General features: G+C 43.0%; 1 protein-coding gene across 7 annotated transcripts in view; it reads right to left on the bottom strand.

Annotated features, from left to right (window-relative positions):
* The window catches only part of MAP3K4 (mitogen-activated protein kinase kinase kinase 4), a 222,110-nt gene that overhangs the window by 81,607 nt on the left and 120,016 nt on the right, over positions 1-20,487 (bottom strand). For all 7 annotated transcript variants that reach the window (XM_068231736.1, XM_068231739.1, XM_068231735.1 and 4 more), the window contains 4 exons: positions 11,635-11,718; positions 4,720-4,986; positions 3,030-3,179; positions 1,368-1,529 (listed from right to left, as the gene is read on the bottom strand). In XM_068231736.1, coding sequence (XP_068087837.1) covers positions 1,368-1,529; positions 3,030-3,179; positions 4,720-4,986; positions 11,635-11,718 — 663 coding nt within the window. The remainder of the gene's footprint in view (positions 1-1,367; positions 1,530-3,029; positions 3,180-4,719; positions 4,987-11,634; positions 11,719-20,487) is intronic.

Raw genomic sequence — 20,487 nt, 5'->3', positions numbered from 1 at the left:
AGGGGATGGATGCCACCTGGGCTAGATCCCGTGTCTATCTTGATCTTATTTATTTACTAAAGACAAGCAGACAGCAAGGACATAAATTACTGGAAAGATGTCCTGTGGCCTGAGGAGCCCAATATAAACATATTTGTTTCAGACTGTGTCAAGCGTGTGTATGGTGGCAACCAAGTGAAGAGTACAAAGACAAGTGTGCCTTGTCTACAGTCAAGCATGGTAGTGAGTGTGTGATGGTGGGGCTGCATAAGTCCTGCAGGCACTGGGAAATATTTAATTCATTGAAGTAACCATGAAAAACAGCATGTTTTGTGACATACTGAAGCAGAGCATAAACCCCTCCCCTTGGTAACTGGGTCATAGTACAGAAATCCAACCAGATGATAACACCAAACACATCTACAAGATGACCACTGTCTTGCTAAAAAAAAAAAAACTAAGGGAAGGCGGTGGACTGGCCAAGCATGTCTCCAGACCCTATCAAGCATCTCTGGGGCATCCTCAAATGGAAGGTGGATGAGCATAAGATCAGGAGCATCCACCAGCTTCATGATTTTGTCATGGAGGAGTGGAATCCAGTGGTAACCTTTGAAGCTTTAGTTAACTGCATGTTCAAGGGATTTAAGGCAGTGCTGGAAAATAATGGGCAAAGGAAATACTTAGGCTGCATTTCCACTTGTGCGGTGCGGAATAGCCGGGAAATCGCATGCGGGTGCGATTTTGCATGCGTTTTTTTCCCGCGATTTCGCATAGGGTAGTAGGTGGGCGATTTTAACCATGTCACTGCCTGTGTAAATTAACATAACCTCCTATGCGAAATCGCATGCGAAATCGCGGGGGAAAACGCATGCCAAAACCGCATGCGATTTCCCTATTAAGATACATTGTATGCGATTCACTTAGCGGTGTGCAGGGAGCAAATTGATTTTCCCCGCACACAAAAAACGCTCAGCACAACGCACAAGTGGAAACAGGCCCATCCACTTGTATTGGCTGTGCGAATCCGCATGCGGACAACGCATGCAGATTCGCTATAGTGGAAATGAGCCCTAACACTGTGGGCGCAGTTTTGGTATTCTTCACTTGAGAGGTGGGTGAGTAGAAGTTAACAGCTACTGCATTTGATTCTAAACTGCATATATTTGCATAAAATTAGAAGAAAAATACAATTTACCAAAGAAAACTGTTTTTTTGGTTTTTTTTTATTTGCAACACACAGGATTAACGGCTGCTATCACCAACTTAAGGTGCAGAGATTGATGTGCAGATCCGATTATGCATTTTCTACCATGCTTGTAGCAATGTACAGTATTCAGATAATTGCCATATACCATGTCACAGGAACAACTAAACTAATTATAATTTACCTCAAAACCAAAGTTGTAGCCTTGAATCATTGCTTCACGATAGTACTGATGCAGCGTGGAGGATTCAGATTCATCTACCTCAGATTCAAACTCAGAAGTGTACATCTGGTCAATGCGATCTATGGCACTGCTAATCTTGTTGCAAAGTTGCAAGGCATCACTCTAAGTAGAAAAAAAAACTATTTTAAGGGAGAACATAGGGGGAGAATCCTCTACTGGTTAAGAACTTTTCAAGGAGTTTATTATCCCATCAAAACAAAAAGGACCCCATAAGACATGAGCAAGCATAATCACATAACAGAAACTATGCCAGGGCTGGACAAATTATGGTCGCCAGCTGCCCCCCTTCCCCCCTCCCATTAAACTATAATAAGGTTCTGGGTTACCAGACTATGAAGCTAACACTGATTAGTACAGGTCCGACAGACAGCTAGTCTCACACTACTTGCCACCAGAGATATTGTAGTGGCTGGTTAATAATTTGACATCTGACAGTCTCTGACATCTGAAGCTGCTTAGACTATTACTTGCCCCTACTACCTACTACTAATATCAGCAAAATATAAATGCATACGAATTGAAAGGGACACAAGAAAAGGGGACCAGAGATCTGGGGTTTGTACATAGATAAATAAATAGAGAAGAAAAGCGCTGCGTGGCCTTGCATTATGTCCTGCATGTAACACCTACCTTAGCTGAGCTGACCTCAACCACATAACTATACATCCTACTCCCTGACTCCCAAACTGCTGTTCTAGATATTAGTAAGATGTGTGAAGCAATAGAAAATCAACACTGGTGAAATGTAGGCCACCCCTCGAGAGATCAACAAATGGAACCCTCCCCCCCCAAAGGATGAGGGTTTCCAGGGCTAATCTTTGATATTGACTATGTTGACTCGTTGACTTTAATGATATTTGTTACAGCTACTGGCTAATTTTAAGCTTTTCAAGTGGGGTTAAACCCAGCATTTTTTCTTTGCTCTAAAAAATTATTTACAACATATAATATACTAACACAATTTTTTTTTTGTAAAACAGCATTCAAAGGGTTAAATCACAGGACTGACTTTTTCTCCTGCAGGGGCAGCCGCATCCAAACTGGTGATAACCTTATTTTGTGTTTACATTCTTCACTTGATACAATTAAGTAAACATCTTCTGACTGTGCAGAAACTTCTGATAATGAGTCCTGAACTGATACACTGCTCAGAAATCATTACTGGGTGCATTCGCAAAAGAAATACAACCGTTATGAATAAAATGCACCAGCAGCTTTTAAAGTAAATAAACTGAACTTTGGGAACTTATAATTTCTAAATGAATAATAATACTTATTCACAAAAGCAAATATGATAATTGTATGGGTTATAAAAAGTAGAAAAACACATTTTTGTTGAATATTTTGTCAGAGTTTAAAACCGCTTTAATTAAAGCTATGTTTTATTAATATTGCTGGTGGAATTTTACTTTGGACCTGTAAAATCTTCATCCTTTGTTTTTTGTGTTCTATGTGAAGATGTGTGAAGCCCTGAACTATGCAAAAAAAAACAAACAAAAAAAAAAAAAACGACATGAGCAGACACTACAGACATAAGAGCCAATATGACTGGTTACCTTTTTAAACAATACTGATTACTTAGCAGTCAAGTCATCTTTGTACCTTGAGCTGATGCAAAGCTTCAGCAATCACAGGATGGCTGGATGTCTGTTCAAGTCGCAAAGATAAGATGTCTTCAACAGAGAGCTGAAAAGTCTTTCTTTGACTTGTTAAGAGGGACGAATGCATCACCACAAGCAGTAAATTGTCGACCTTTAAACAAATAAAAAAAAAAAAGCCACACATTAGAAAAAAAGACACTTGTATATTGCGCCACCGAGGAATCGAGGACCTTTGTTAATGTAATGACCACATTATGCTAGTTACTAATGTAATAAACAAATGCCTACAGATAAACAAGAAATTTGTATCAGAACACAATGTAAGTTACAAAAGGATTATCGATTTACTGTAGTGGTTATGGGAAAAATTGAAACCATCTTAATATTAGTTACCATACTTAGCTGATGTACAACAAAGTAAGAACTGGGATACATTATTAGATTGTGTTTACACTAAGACTTATGCTAGGTACACACCATACAATTTTCTGTCAGATTTAACTGCCAGATCGATTATTTCCAACATGTCCGATCTAAATTTTGATTGATTTTTCGTTAAATTGTTTTTTTCAAATGGGAATGGTCTAGCACCATACAAGCTTTTGGGTGAAAGTCTGGGATGTGTTAAAGATTTGCAGCAGTATGTGCAAAAACCTTAAAGAGACTCTGTAACATTCAAAAGATCCTCTGGGGGGTACTCACCTCGGGTGGGGGAAGCCTCCGGATCCTAATGAGGCTTCCCACGCCGTCCTCTGTCCCACGGGGGTCTCTCCGCAGCCCTCCGAACAGCCAGCGACTGTGCCGACTGTCATTTCAATATTTACCTTTGCTGGCTCCAGCGGGGGCGCTGTGGCGGCTTTCCATTCCGAACTACACGGAAATACCCGATCTCATTCGGGTCCGCTCTACTGCGCAGGCGCAGGAAACTTGCGCCTGCGCAGTAGAGCGGACCCGACGGCGATCGGGTATTTCCGTGTAGTTCGGAGCCGACAGCCGTCAGAGCGCCTGCGCAGGAGCCAGGAAGGTAAATATTGACGTCACCGCTGCCCGGACTCCACGGAGGGCTGCAGCGAGACCCCTGACGGATGGAGGACGGCGTGGGAAGCCTCATTAGGATCCGGAGGCTTCCCCCACCCGAGGTGAGTACCCCCCAGGGGATCTTTTTATGTTACAGTTCCTCTTTATTGCCTGGTACACACCATGCAATTTCCCATCAGAACGACAGGTCAAAGCGATCATTTCCGTCAAGTCCGATATGATTTCCGATCACTTCTTTACAAAATCTATCAATGATTATACATTGGTGAACAATGCATTGGGGGGCTTTATTGCAATGTAATGCAATTGATTAACTAAGTAAAAAAAAAAAAAGCAAGCATAAGGTGGTAATTTCTGATTATGCTGCAATAGAGCCCCAATTGTTCATCAATTTATTACTATTGATTATATATTTCAGTTATTGCAGTGATTTAGGAGATCATGTACCCCAATTGGTTAAGGAATACTAACAATACAAATTATATAGTTTATACTGACTGATTATAGTCACTGACTCTACTCCCTACCCTTTATTGTTCTTAGAGGTTTTAATCGGTTTAGTTTCCCCAGTAAGTTTGTCATTTCTAATAAATCCAGTTTGCAAGGTCTATGGCCAAGCATCATGACGGTAGATACTTTGTGCTAATATATACCTGCATACTTCTAAGAGTATCTGCAGTTTCCACTGGTGGAACCACTTTTAGTGTCAGCCCTTCCCAACAAGTCCAGACATCCTCCTCATCTTGGTCTCTCCCAGAGTGTTTGGTCATTAGCAGGAAGGCTTCATAGGCCACATCTTCGCAGTCTTTGGCGCAGTGGATGCCAGCTGCAGCATTCAGCAATTGTATAATAACAGTCTTTCCTCCAGCTAGGTTATCTGGCACAAATACATGTAGACTCTCCAGAGTAGGAATAATTACCTAGGAAACAAGGCAAAGTACTTTAAAGGATTTTGACTTAGTGCATTAAGACCATAATAGTATAGTCAAAACAGCTTCAGCAGGCTCCAGCTTTTGGACAGCCTGGTAAGAAAGTATAGGTTTAGATAAAAACCATATAAAATGAATGCAAACACATAACATAGGTATGTAGGTAGCAGGCCTCCGTAACTTGTAAATGGCTGCATATTCCTACACCCAAAGTCAATCTAGGCTCTATTTACATGTATGCTTGCATTTCCTTGACAAAATATCATTATCTAATGTGTTATCAATACAATCAATTTAAATGTGATTGGTACACGAGAAAAATAAACAGGAAGTGACAAGCGAAAGTTTGGGGCGATCACAGGTGTTTTTCACGTGAAAAGCGCCCGTGATCGTGCACAAACCTTCGCTTATCACGCAAAGTAAGGCCGTTCATGCGCAAACCTTTGCGCGCGAACGGCGTGATAGCACCTCAGATCGCCGTCAGACCCCCCCCCCTGCCCGATCACCTTGCCAGTGCATTGCTTGCATCCACTCTCCCCTCTAATCCCACCCTGATCACCCTGTGATAGCAGTTATCATGCTTTAGTGAATCAAGCCCAAAATGTGAACAAAGCCATTGTTAAACATAGATTTGAGTTCTAACTAACGGCTTTCCAGGTTGTGTTAAATCTGAAAAGAAGCAGCTAATGTGAATAGGGCTTACTTCTCCCACTGTAATACTGAGAGGTGCTTCCAGAATGCCTTTAGATGGGAGTAAAGCCACTTAACTAGTTATTTTTCAACCTTTTCTTCTCTGATCTACTGTACTTTGATGGAACCACTGCATACAGGTGACTGAAATGGCAGCAACCCAATAGTGAGAAGATTTTTTAAATAATTATGGTTGGTTAAAAATTAGCATGGGGTGATTGTAGGCTGTGCATATGGAAAAACTGGAGAACATTTTAAAATATTTTAATTCTATCACTCACAGTGACTATTATGAGTTAATTTTATATGTGTGTTTATTGTAACAATGCTACATTTTGTTTCTGTGATACTTTGAACGATGCTATGTTAATTATTCAGTTTACAAATATGTATCATTAAAGGAAAATGTGTAGTGGAGCGATTGAATCCTGTGATCATGTACTAACAACTATTTATAGAAGCTCTACTTCTCCAGTGTTGGGCGCAGAAGCCAGTGAGAGTGATACCCATTAATATTTTCACTGGTATTACATAACTGAGATGGTGATAGTTAGTCACTGGAAACACCCCTAGGCGTCACAGACATGCTGCAGTCTAGGTCAACCAGGTAAAGGAATACAATAGCTTATTTTTTCCATTACGGTACTTTAAAAAAGTAAAGTGGGAACCCGGCATTAATTACTGCATTCAACTGAATGTTTTAATCCTTAGACTGCCAGCTATTTTTTTTTAAAAGCTGCATGCCTGTGCTAGCTATGTATTATTTGTGTTTGGTACATGTAGATTTGGGCAAGACATTTAATAAAGTCCAGATTAGTCAGTAGGAATTGTCATTGAGGTGTAAATAAATTTGAGCGGATTGAGAATTATGCAAATTATTATGATACAGAATTATGCTAATTATGATAATCTAAAATGTAAAAACAAACTACTGTAATCAAATCTTGTAGTGAAAACTGGCTTGGTCCTTTTTCATGCTGCATACATGTGCAGTAAGATTTGCATGACGCTACCTCAACTTAGAATTACTTGCATATTTCAGGTAAAATAGAAAGTTGGCACTGAGCCAAAACCTTGTACTAAATATGTTTAGATGTCCGTAGAAAAGAAATATGGAAAAAACAAGAACGCCTATATATGTCCGCGGCAGGCGTAAGTAGTTTTGTACTAAACCGCCTTCAGACATCCATGGCGTATGAGTGCGAAAAACACAAAGATGCCTATAGATGTCTGCTGCAGTCTGAGAGCCATGGCGACCGGGCGGGATGACGTTACCGACGTCATGGACGTCAGAGGGACTCCCGATCCACCCCTCAGCGCTGCTTGGCACTGATTGGCCAGGCTGCGCAAGGGGTCTGGAGGGGGGGGGGGGGGCGGCGCGGCGGGTAGTGGCGAATCGGCGGCGATCAGAAAATGCACGCAGCTAGCAAAGTGCTAGCTGCGTTCAGTAAAAAAAAATTGTGAAAATCGGCCCAGCGGGGCCGGAGAAATCCTTCTGCGCAAGTTACCCCGAGCTGAGCTCGGGATAACCGGCAAGGAGGTTAACAAGTACTGTTTCAACATTGTTATAGTATGTACCCTTTATTAAAGATGAGGCATGTTATAAAAGCCTTTTTGTGCATAACATCTTAAAGAGTAACTGTCGGGCATAAAATAAAAAATCAATTCTTTATTTTTATCTGGTAAACAAGTAACGAGGATGCTAACCAGGCAATCCAAAAGTTAAAATCACTATTACTTTTCTTGTTGATAAATTATCATTTCCCAGTTTACATGACTTATTTGGTACACAGAAAATTTGGTACACAAAAGAGAAGTTGCAGGGCATGCTGGGTTGCCATTTTTTGCTTCTCTACTTCCCCTCAGACTTAACTAATATTTCTCAGGCTGAAACAATGCACTTTCTATAGTGAAGGGCGGGCAAATCGGGCAGAGGAGACTAAGGGCGGATATTACATCACGACTGGTTTCAAAATAGCCACAGTAATTATGGAAACTGTCTAGAATAGAATTATCCACTTTTCCTTTATAAAATTCACAGGAATCATAACGTGGACAGTGCAATACATAGGTTATGTAAGTAGAGCAAGAATTTATCTACTTACATATTTGGTTTTTTTCCCCTAAGATAGTATGGCTGACAGATCCTCTTTAAAGGGATCTAAGCAGCTCCTGGCTTCAAATAGCTGAAAGGGCTGCCATGTTTCAGAAGCTCAAGCCCCTGCTACTTTTCCACTACCATTATCCAGGCTAGGTGTGAAATTCTTCAAGTGTAACTAATGTTTTCTGTTTGAAGTACAATGGGGGTTTGTTTGTGGTCAATTAAGTCTAGTGAGGTGATTTCTTATCTGCCGTCCATCATCTGTTGCTCTGCTTCCACAATCCTTTCATGGAAGGAAGAGGTGCCTATTTTAACCCTTAAATGTAAAAAGATGAGGTAAAATGAAAGGTTTTTTTTAATAATAAACCACATTTTTTAGAATGCACTTTTAATTTGCTATAGAGCTGCCCTGGGTGTTAAAAATGATGCTCGGTTCACTTTAAGTACTCCTTGCATACCTGCTGTATGAGAAGTATTCCATGATTGTGTATAAATGAATTGAAAACAGTCTTTTATGCTTATTTAAAAATAGTTACAATATTCAGCCTTGCTTTTATGTTGTTATGTAAAAACGTACTTTAATGGGATAATCTTTCAGCATCCCCAGAGGCCCATAGAACTAACCTCTGGCGTATGTGTGTTGCAAGACAATAAACTACCTAATAAAATATTTATATTTGCCCTTACAAGACAACTTTTTCAGTTGTATGGCTTTTATGTTCATTTAAAAATTGAAGAACTTGAAACATTATTTGTAAAACAAAAATATGTCCAGTTGAACCTTTCTTAATTTTGTTTTGGCAATATGATGACCTTAACCTTTACAAAAACAAACAGTTAACATTCCCAATCAGCTATGCATGGCACTACTACAAACAAATATAGTATTCTTTGAAAAAAAAAATCTTGCTCATCCATGTGCAGTGCACTATAGTATGCATGTCATATTTACACAATACATTTCCAGTGATTCATCTGCAAGTCATTCACTCCAGCAGACAGCTGCACCAAACTTGAAAAGTTTGCTACTTTGAAGCACCATGACTGCATTATTGGCAGCGGTAATTTTCTATGGATTTAGGTGGATACCACAAAGAATATCTAATACTTTTTGGAAAATCTTGCAACATGAAAACATGTCAGCTCCAGTATAATAAAAGCTGTGCATATTAGTAAATAAGCTAGAGTGTATGTGCTGATTTATGCTGCTTTGGAACTCTACACACCTTTTACCAGTTGTAAGTAAACGCTCAGCGCTTGCTATTAAATATTTGCAATCTCTGCCTATGGGAGCGTGGGCTGGTATTTTTGCAATGTAAACAGTGGCAGTAATAAGCCTATATTTTAAAATCCCGTGATACAGGTATACCGCATTGTTGATCATGGTCTTGTTTGAATTATCATAAGGCACATCTGAAGCAAAAAAAAAAAAAAAGTAAAAATTAGATACTTACCTCTGTAGTATGAAGCCTCAGGATAGAAGAAGGAAGCCACTGCACAAGTGGCAATCCACAAGCATGCCCAGAGCCCCAGCTGTTGTGCACAGCCAGACAGGAGTGTGAAATTACAGTGAGCACGGAACTGACAGAGCTCCCTGTTGCTAGGGAGTACTCCCATTGGCCTATTGCAAGCCAATGGGAGCCCTAGGCTTCTGACAGGGCTCTGAGCTATAGACGGTGCTTGTCCCCAATCCCAACAGCAGTGCCAGCAGCAGTAGAGGACACAAATGGTGGTGGCATCGACAGACCAGATGCACAAAGGTGGTGAGTGTGAACATCTCTCCGGACACAACGATGAGGCATAGCGCATCCCCTTAAAGCAGGGGTCTCAAACTCGCGGCCCGCGGGTCATTTGCAGCCCTCGATATAATATATTGTGGCCCTCGCCAGCAAAAGCTTCCTTATAGTTCGCTTCAGTGCTCCCAAGTAATCCGCCGCATCCCCGCCGCTAAAAGAGGGCTGCAGAGCCCCCAAATTGCCCGGGGGGAAATCCGCCGGCATTTCCTGGAAGGGGCAGAGCTTTCAGCTTCAGCTCTGCCCCTCCTGACGTCAATCGCCACACGGTTTGCCGCCTCTCCCCGCCCCTCTGTGAAGGAAGAGTGAGAGGCGGCGATGCGCTGCGATTGTGAAATTCCTTATGCGGCCCAGCCTCATCCTGACTTTGCCTCCTGCGGCCCCCCAGGTAAATTGAGTTTGAGACCCCTGCCTTAAAGTAAACCAGAGACTAAGAAATAGAACAAATCAATACTTACCTGGGGCTTCCTCCAGGCCCGTAAGCACATGTGAGTCCCTCGCCGTCCTCCTGCGGTCTGCCGTTCAGCCGCGATCAGCCCCGGTAACTGGCTCAGTCGCGTCACTCCAGGTCTACTGCGCATGCGCGGGAGGTCCATGCATGCACATAAAACTCAGACTGGACCCGACTGAGCCTGTTACCGGGGCTGATCGCGGCTGAACGTCAGACCACAGAAAGACGGCGAGGGACTCATGTGCTTATGGGGCTGGAGGAAGCCCCGTGTAAGTAGCAAATTGTAAGAAAAAGACACGTGCACCATCCATCCTGTACCAAAGTGGATTTTTGCAACACCGATAATAACATTATATCTGTGTCGAGATTTATCTAGCTTGAGTGAACCTCTTCCATCATGGGGACAGCTGTGGATGTGCACTAACACTAACAATGGGAATAAATATCTCCTAGACTGCTGATAGATAGATACATACATATGTCACCCCTTAAACATAAGGGAGACGACATGTATATAGCCCCATATAGAACGGAATATATGTAAAGGGAATACAAAATTTTGTACCTCTATAATGTTAAATGTGTGAATAACATTCAACATCACACATTCATATATCATACAGTCACCTCCCTTTATGGTAAAGCCAATGTTTCCCAACTCCAATGTAATGGGTATGACTTTCTCATGGACCTGCCCAGGGAACGGTGACACAAACATTACCTATTTGGGGAAAACAACAATACCAGCAGTGAGGGAGGACAATTTCTATGAAACAAAATGTTCCTGGTGACTAGCTCTTAATCCATTTACAGACTGCAAACTACAAACTAAATAGAATACTTAACATAATGACAACAGTTACCAACTCAAAAACCTATTTATCGATAGTTCTTCCGGAATAAATCACTTTTACCCTTCATGGATCTAGCATGCAAGATAATTCAATTTTGTCGTGGAGGCCTAGGGGACTCAGGGCCGTAGACTGTAAAATCAGCCAGGTTTCTCTTCTAAGTAGCATTTTATCCCTATCTCCACCCATTCTGGGAGCTTCCACCTTTTCTAAACTAGCAAACCTTAACCCAATACTTCCTTCCTGCATGAACTTCTCTCGTATGTGTTACAAAGCGGGTACAGCCTTTGCCAGATTTTATACACCCTATATGTTCTCCTATTCTTGTTTTCACTGGGCGAGCGGTCTGTCCTTTATAGAATCATCTACAAAGACAAAAAAGGACATAAACGTGGAAATCCATAGAAAGTATAAATTCGTTCTATTTCTTAGTCTCTGGTGCACTTGAAGATAGGCTGGGAATGCACCGTTGTGCATCTGGCATAGTTTGGACCAAGCCCAAGTTTATCTAATGCAAAAAATAGACAATGCAAAAACGATGTAAATAGTTGATTAATGAAAATGTACTGCCATATGCATTAAAAGAATGTAAAGCTGAACTAAGGCTTTAAGAAGACTCAGGCATGCCTGTGGGCCTGGACCATGAACTATTTCATCCTGCTTTCTGGTAACAGTAGCTACAGAAAAATACAATCAAGATTAAACTCAATTCAAACAGATTCTATACCAGTAATTTTGAAAAAAAAATGCTACCTTTGCATAATCCTTGTTTTTTAAATATGTTAACAGGTCTTGCACAGGTGCAGAAAAAGAAAACTCTGCAGCAATTTCCAAGTCCTGAAAAGACAAACAAAATGTACATAGGTTAGGTTAAAAACAAAACAGAATCAAAGGTAACAAAGATTAGGAAAATATTATGTTAAAGAGAACCCGAGGTGGGATTTTATTATGCTAGTGGGGCACAGAGGCTGGTTGTGCACACTAACACCAGCCTCTGTTGCCCCATGGTGGGCCTCCAAGACCCCCCTGCGCGCTGCTATACCCCCCGCAGTTGCCCCATGGTGTGCCTCCAAGACCCCCCTGCGCGCCGCTATACCCCCCGCAGTGCTGGCGACACGCAGCGTGTCGCCAGCACAATGTTTACCTAACTGTCTGTCAGCGCCGCTCCCCCGCCTCCTCCGTATCGGCGCTACCCGCCCACGTCACTTCCCTCCAATCAGCGGGTAGCGCCGATACGGAGGAGGCGGGGGAGCGGCGCTGACAGACAGCGCTTAGGTAAACCTTGTGCTGGCGACACGCTGCGTGTCGCCAGCACTGCGGGGGGTATAGCGGCACGCAGGGGGGTCTTGGAGGCACACCATGGGGCAACAGAGGCTGGTGTTAGTGTGCACAACCAGCCTCTGTGCCCAACTAGCATAATAAAATCCCACCTCGGGTTCTTTTTAAGAACTTCATGGAAAATAAATATCAATGCATATGTATAAGGCTTTAACAAAGGGTCCCAAGCCGATGTGGAAGTAATGTGATTTGAGTAGGGTTAGGTAGGGTAGGTAAAATATTATTTTCAAACTTTTTAAAACGTTTTATTATACTGTGTCTTATTTTTGTGCAAGTTTGTGTAGTCTTGGATCAGTTCTTATAATTAGATTAATTCAGTTCAGCACTTTGTACCTTTTTTAAGGCTTTACAAGAAAATTAGCTACTTGGCTTGCTGTGGTGCTGATACTTTGACAAATATTTTTTAAGTCCCTCACCCAGAATTAGTATGCAGATCAGGTGCTCTGACTTCAATGGGACTTTACTAGCCACATGCTAGTCACAGTCATATAAATCAAACTAAACAGCTCAAAGATCAGCATGTCAACCAAGTCACTAGCATTGTCAAAACTAAAATATGGCAGCCTCCTTATTCCTCTCACTACAGATTGCATATACATGTTCAAACAAGACCCAATACCTCAATAAGTGTGCAAAAGAAATCATTTAGCACTAAAAAGTCTTGCTAGAGCCTGACACAAGCCAAGACATATCTTGGTGATTTACTCTAGGCAGTCAACACAGGTAAAAACCATAATGGGTAATGAGATTTAAAAGTCATGAGTTTGCAACTTTGTATACTGCAGCCCTGTACGCCATACCATTTAGGGCCGGTTCACACGGACGTTTGGCGGCGCTTACCCGGCGGTTCTGTATAGCGGCACACGACCAACATCCCTGGAGAGCTTCAAGACAAGAGGAGCAATGCGCTGCTAGGACCCGGAGCAAGAGGGGGAAGATTGCGTCGGCAGGACCAGGTAATATCGCTTCCCTGCACACACTGTATAAAGTTTTCCCCATACCTTTGGAATATAAGACACACCCACTTCCCCCCTCTCCCCCCAAGTTTTGGAGGGAGAAAAAGTGTGTCTTATATTTCGAAAAATGCGGTACATGACAGAAGCCTCACAATATCAAGAACTGTAAAGGCCAATAAATGCAAGAAAAAGTGGTGAACAATAATTAAATGAAAAGTGACATACATTAACATACCAATTATTAGGTTTAGTGATTATAAGCAGACCAACTTCTGAAGACCACAATTTATGCAACGTTTTGGAATTACAGGTGTTGCATGACATAATGGCCTCAATTCATAAAGCATTACAGCATGCGGTAATGCTGAAAACAGCAGACTTTCCCGAGCATTTAGCAAAGTGTCAATTCATAAAGGCTGTTACCGCATGAAAAACTGAAATTACCGAGCAGTGAGGTAAATTACCGACTTGGCTGTAATTACCTCCAACACATGTCAGTAAATTGTCAGCAAATGTCAATTCATAAAGCCTTCAACAAGCGGCAAGCCAGATGATAATTACCAACACCTCTGATGAGGTCTTAACAAGTTACCGCCACCTCTGGTGAGGTCTTAACAATGCAAAGTGCAGGGAGCCGAAAGTCTGTGCAGGGAACCGAAGTCTCTGTGAGTCGTCTGTGCAGGGAGGCCAAAATCTGTGCGAGTCATCTGTGCAGGGAGCCAAAATCTGTGAGAGTCATTTGTGCAGGGAGCCGTAGTCTGTGTGAGTCATCAGTGCAGGGAGCCGAAGTCTCTGCAAGTCTGTGCAGGGAACCGTAATTACAGCTTGTAATTAAAGAGAGATATTGCCACACTTCTGCTGCACTGCTCAATGGGCTGCAGTAATTTACCGAACTTCAAAGGCAGCTGTGAGAATCTTTATGAATTAGCACACAAAGGTCTAAAATACCGAATGCGGTATTTTCCCTCCCAGATTTTTTTCTATCGCACTGCTTTTATGAATTGAGGCCAATGTTTAACAGCCCATAACACATATTCTCTTTCTTTCTTTGTGCAATAGACTTATGAGGAACCCCTAACACATATTGTAGAGAACAAAATATACTTGCCAAATTACAAGAAGTAGATGGTACAGAAAAAAACAAAACACAAAGAGATAGAATGTCAATTTTCAAAATGCAGAAGCTACCAGATTATAAAGTGTCATCCAAATAGTAGAAAGAAAAGTGAAATGGGATCACTTAGTGCTATATAGTTGCCACACTCTGAATAACTGTGTCTTGTTAAACAAGCTTGAAGTAAAAGGAATATGGTATGCAACCCTGCTAACAATTTAAAAAATGCTACAAGCCTGGTTGTTGTGCTTCTGTCTCTCAATACACTCTGAGTCACTGACCAAGAGCAAGCATTCTGACCTCACTCTGAAACCATTGGCTGTATACTGTAGGCAGGAGACTCACTAATTACTACAGAAAAGCCAGCATGACACAAGCAACCGCTGTTTATTTTCTAGGACCTGTGTGCATGAGCCATGGTACAAGCATACAACAACTATTATACCTGGATGCACTGTCTTCACACAGTAGTTTTGCTGTGTTCACACTGTGGTTGTAATGCATTTACAGTTATCTAAATGCACGAAAATGTACAAAAAATGGTCATCTTCATTTTCCCCTCACCAAAGCTACATTCAAACTTATTAATGTATTCACAAACAAGATCTCATGATCATGGTTTCCAATGCACATTTGTACTTAAAAAAATTTGTATGCATCATTACCCATAAAATACATTTTATATAGAAAAATATACACATTGTCTGAAAAGATACAGGCTTTTTTTTATACTGTAAACACAAGAATGCATGAATGCAACTAAGGCTATCAGTTTTAATCAAATTCCAGAATTTTCATTGGTCTACTATGAGCTAATGAGATTTCTCCCTGTTGATGAGGATTTCCATTGGTCTTTTGCAGCCCAATGGAGATCCCCATGCTTCTGCCGGCCGCCAGGCTGTATACAGGGAACAAGTAGCAGCATGACACTTAGCCCGGCGCAGATGTGTTATCCCCATAGGGTATCGCCTGCCTGGCATTATCGCGGACTGCACAGAAGTGCGGTCTGCTTACTGCAATGGATCCCGTGGATCAATTGCGGAGTGACAAGTGTGAACGGCTGCCATTTATAAAACCATTCATTCAGTTTAGTGGTGAGCAGAGAAAGGACAGAAAAAAGGCCATTCTCTGCTCAAGTGGGAACACCGCATAAAGGTTTTATGTTAGCCAATAAATAGCATGATCCTGATTTAAAACTTGCTGCATTCAGGTTAAGTTCACAGTAGGTAGTTGCAATGCAAATGTGCCGGACGCATATTAACCACTTGAGGACCTAGGGCTTTCTACCCCTTAAAGGACTTACGAGGCGAATTGCTTAAAAAATGTTATGTACCTCATTGCTAAAGCAGACCTCAGGGCAGACGAACAGCACCTTCCTTTTCACGATCAGGTGCTTTATCAGGCTAATCCAGGTTACATTGCAGCTCCCGACCCTCCACAGGGTCGCCCTAGCAGAATCGCCGCTTTAAAAATCCAACTCCTGCGCAGCTCGCATAGCCGTGGCCGCGCAGGATTACAGCCCCGCTCGTGTCCGCCCTCACTCCGTGCGCTCTACTATACGTCATGTGGGCGGCTCCACATGACCACCCACATGACGAACTACACTGCCAGCCAGCCGCGCCCCCTCAGCAGAGAATACAAGCGCTGAACGAGTGAGTACCTGCTCGTTCAGAGCTTGTATTCTCTGCTGAGGGGGCGCGGCTGGCTGGCAGTGTAGTTCGTCATGTGGGTGGTCATGTGGAGCCGCCCACATGACGTATAGTAGAGCGCACGGAGTGAGGGCAGACACGAGCGGGGCTGTAATCCTGCGCGGCCACGGCTATGCGAGCTGCGCAGGAGTTGGATTTTTAAAGCGGCGATTCTGCTAGGGCGACCCTGTGGAGGGTCGGGAGCTGCAATGTAACCTGGATTAGCCTGATAAAGCACCTGATCGTGAAAAGGAAGGTGCTGTTCGTCTGCCCTGAGGTCTGCTTTAGCAATGAGGTACATAACTTTTTTTAAGCATTTCGCCTCGTAAGTCCTTTAAGGACCGGCCACTTTTTTTCCATTCAGACCACTGCAGCTTTCACGGTTTATTGCTCGCTCATACAACCTACCACCTAAATGAATTTTGGCTCCTTTTCTTGTCACTAATAAAGCTTTCTTTTGGTGCTATTTGATTGCTCCGGCGATTTTTACTTTTTATTATATTCATCAAAAAAGACATGAATTTTGGCAAAAAAATGATTTTTTTTACTTTCTGTGCTGACATTTTTCAAATAAAGTAAAATTTCTGTATACATGCAGCGCGAAAAATGTGGACAAACATGTTTTTGATAAAAAAAAAAACCATTCAGTGTATATTTATTGGTTTGGGTAAAAGTTATAGCGTTTACAAACTATGGTGCAAAAAGTGAATTTTCCCATTTTCAAGCATCTCTGACTTTTCTGACCCCCTGTCATGTTTCATGAGGGGCTAGAATTCCAGGATAGTATAAATACCCCCCAAATGACCCCATTTTGGAAAGAAGACATCCCAAAGTATTCACTGAGAGGCATAGTGAGTTCATAGAAGATATTATTTTTTGTCACAAGTAAGCGGAAAATGACACTTTGTGAAAAAACACAATTAAAATCAATTTCCGCTAACTTTTGACAAAAAATAAAATCTTCTATGAACTCACCATACTCCTAACGGAATACCTTGGGGTGTCTTCTTTCTAAAATGGGGTCATTTGTGGGATTCCTATACTGCCCTGGCATTTTAGGGGCCCTAAACCGTGAGGAGTAGTCTTGAAACGAAATTTCTCAAAATGACCTGTGAAATCCTAAAGGTACTCATTGGACTTTGGGCCCCTTAGTGCAGTTAGGGTGCAAAAAAGTGCCACACATGTGGTATCGCCATACTCGGGAGAAGTAGTACAATGTGTTTTGGGGTGTATTTTTACACATACCCATGCTGGGTGGGAGAAATACCTCTGTAAATGGACAATTGTGTGTAAAAAAATCAAAAGATTGTCATTTACAGAGGTATTTCTCCCACCCAGCATGGGTATGTGTAAAAATACACCCCAAAACACATTGTACTACTTCTCCCGAGTACGGCGATACCACATGTGTGGCACTTTTTTGCACCCTAACTGCACTAAGGGGCCCAAAGTCCAATGAGTACCTTTAGGATTTCACAGGTCATTTTTGTTTCAAGACTACTCCTCACGGTTTAGGGCCCCTAAAATGCCAGGGCAGTATAGGAACCCCACTAATGACCCCATTTTAGAAAGAAGACACCCCAAGGTATTCCGTTAGGAGTATGGTGAGTTCATAGAAGTTTTTATTTTTTTGTCACAAGTTAGCGGAAATTGATTTTAATAGTTTTTTTTTCACAAAGTGTCATTTTCCGCTAACTTGTGACAAAAAATAAAATCTTCTATGAACCCACCATACTCCGTACGGAATACCTTTGGGTGTCTTCTTTCTAGAATGGGGTCATTTGTGGGGTTCCTATACTGCCCTGGCATTTTAGGGGCCCTAAACCGCGAGGAGTAGTCTTGAAACCAAATGTCGCAAAATGACCTGTGAAATCCTAAAGGTACTCATTGGACTTTGGGCCCCTTAGCGTACTTAGGGTGTAAAAAAGTGCCACACATGTGGTACCGCTGTACTCAGGAGAAGTAGTATAATGCGTTTTGGGGTGTATTTTTACACATACCCATGCTAAGTGGGAGAAATATCTCTGTAAATGACAATTGTTTGATTTTTTTACACACAATTGTCCATTTACATAAAAATTTCTCCCACCCAGCATGGGTATGTGTAAAAATACACCCCAAAACACATTATACTACTTTTCCTGAGTACGGCGGTACCACATGTGTGACACTTTTTTGCAGCCTAGGTGCGCTAAGGGGCCCAACGTCATATTCACAGGTCATTTTGAAGCATTGGTTTTCTAGACTACTCCTCGCGGTTTAGGGCCCCTAAAATGCCAGGGCAGTATAGGAACCCCACAAGTGACCCCATTTTAGAAAGAAGACACCCCAAGGTATTCCGTTAGGTGTATGGCGAGTTCATAGAAGATTTTATTTTTTGTCACAAGTTAGTGAAAAATGACACTTTGTGAAAAAAAACCAATAAAAATTAATTTCCGCTAACTTTTGACAAAAAATAAAATCTTCTATGAACTCGTCATACACCTAACAGAATACCTTGGGGTGTCTTTTTTTTCTAAAATGGGGTCACTTGTGGGGTTCCTATACCGCCCTGGCATTTTACAGGCCCAAAACCGTGAGTAGTCTGGAAACCAAATGTCTCAAAATGACTGTTCAGGGGTATAAGCATCTGCAAATTTTGATGACAGGTGGTCTATGAGGGGGCGAATTTTGTGGAACCGGTCATAAGCAGGGTGGCCTTTTAGATGACAGGTTGTATTGGGCCTGATCTGATGGATAGGAGTGCTAGGGGGGTGACAGGAGGTGATTGATGGGTGTCTCAGGGGGTGGTTAGAGGGGAAAATAGATGCAATCAATGCACTGGGGAGGTGATCGGAAGGGGGTCTGAGGGTTTGGCCGAGTGATCAGGAGCCCACACGGGGCAAATTGGGGCCTGATCTGATGGGTAGGTGTGCTAGGGGGTGACAGGAGGTGATTGATGGGTGTCTCAAGGTGTGATTAGAGGGGGGAATAGATGCAAGCAATGCACTGGCGAGGTGATCAGGGCTGGGGTCTGAGGGCATTCTGAGGGTGTGGGCGGGTGATTGAGTGCCCTAGGGGCAGATAGGGGTCTAATCTGATAGGTAGCAGTGACAGGGGGTGATTGATGGGTAATTAGTGGGTGTTTAGGGTAGAGAATAGATGGAAACACTGCGCTTGGGTGGTGATCTGATGTCGGATCTGCGGGCGATCTATTGGTGTGGGTGGGTGATCAGTTTGCCCGCAAGGGGCAGGTTAGGGGCTGATTGATGGGTGGCAGTGACAGCGGGTGATTGATGGGTGGCAGTGACAGGGGGTGATTGATGGGTGGCAGTGACAGGGGGTGATTGATGGGTGATTGATAGGTGATTGACAGGTAATCAGTGGGTTATTACAGGGGAGAACAGATGTAAATATTGCACTGGCGAATTGATAAGGGGGGGTCTGAGGGCAATCTGAGCGTGTAGGCGGGCGATTGGGTGCCCGCAAGGGGCAGATTAGGGTCTGATCTGATGGGTAACAGTGACAGGTGGTGATAGGGGGTGATTGATGGGTGATTGATGGGTAATTAGTGGGTGTTTAGAGGAGAGAATAGATGGAAACACTGCGCTTGGGTGGTGATCTGATGTCGGATCTGCGGGCGATCTATTGGTGTGGGTGGGTGATCAGTTTGCCCGCAAGGGGCAGGTTAGGGGCTGATTGTTGGGTGGCAGTGACAGGGGGTGATTGATGGGTGATAGGTGATTGGCAGGTGATTGACAGGTGATCAGTGGGTTATTACAGGGAAGGACAGATGTAAATATTGCACTGGCGAATTGATAAGGGGGGGTCTGAGGGCAATCTGAGCGTGTAGGCGGGTGATTGGGTGCCCGCAAGGGGCAGATTAGGGTCTGATCTGATAGGTAACAGTGACAGGTGGTGATAGGGAGTGATTGATGGGTGATTGATGGGTAATTAGTGGGTGTTTAGAGGAGAGAATAGATGTAAACGCTGCGCTTGGGTGGTGATCTGATGTCGGATCTGCGGGCGATCTATTGGTGTGGGTGGGTGATCAGATTGCCCGCAAGGGGCAGGTTAGGGGCTGATTGTTGGGTGGCAGTGACAGGGGTTGATTGATGGGTGATAGGTGATTGGCAGGTGATTGACAGGTGATCAGTGGGTTATTACAGGGAAGGACAGATGTAATTAATGCACTGGCGAATTGATAAGGGGGGGGGGGGTCTGAGGGCAATCTGAGCGTGTGGGCGGGTGATTGGGTGCCCGCAAGGGGCAGATTAGGGTCTGATCTGATAGGTAACAGTGACAGGTGGTGATAGGGGGTGATTGATGGGTAATTAGTGGGTGTTTAGAGAAGATAACAGATGTAAACGATACATTTGGGAGGTAATCTGACGGCGGGTTTGCGGGCGATCTAATGGTGTGGGTGGGTGATCAGATTGCCCGCAAGGGGCAGGTTAGGGGCTGATTGATGGGTGGCAGTGACAGGGGGTGACAGGGGGTGATTGATGGGTGATAGGTGATTGGCAGGTGA

Source organism: Hyperolius riggenbachi, chromosome 4, assembly GCF_040937935.1.
Source record: "Hyperolius riggenbachi isolate aHypRig1 chromosome 4, aHypRig1.pri, whole genome shotgun sequence".
Classification (NCBI taxonomy): Eukaryota; Metazoa; Chordata; class Amphibia; order Anura; family Hyperoliidae; genus Hyperolius; species Hyperolius riggenbachi.
The sequence above is the reverse complement of the archived record's forward strand: the minus strand, read 5'-3'. Positions and strand labels throughout refer to the sequence as shown.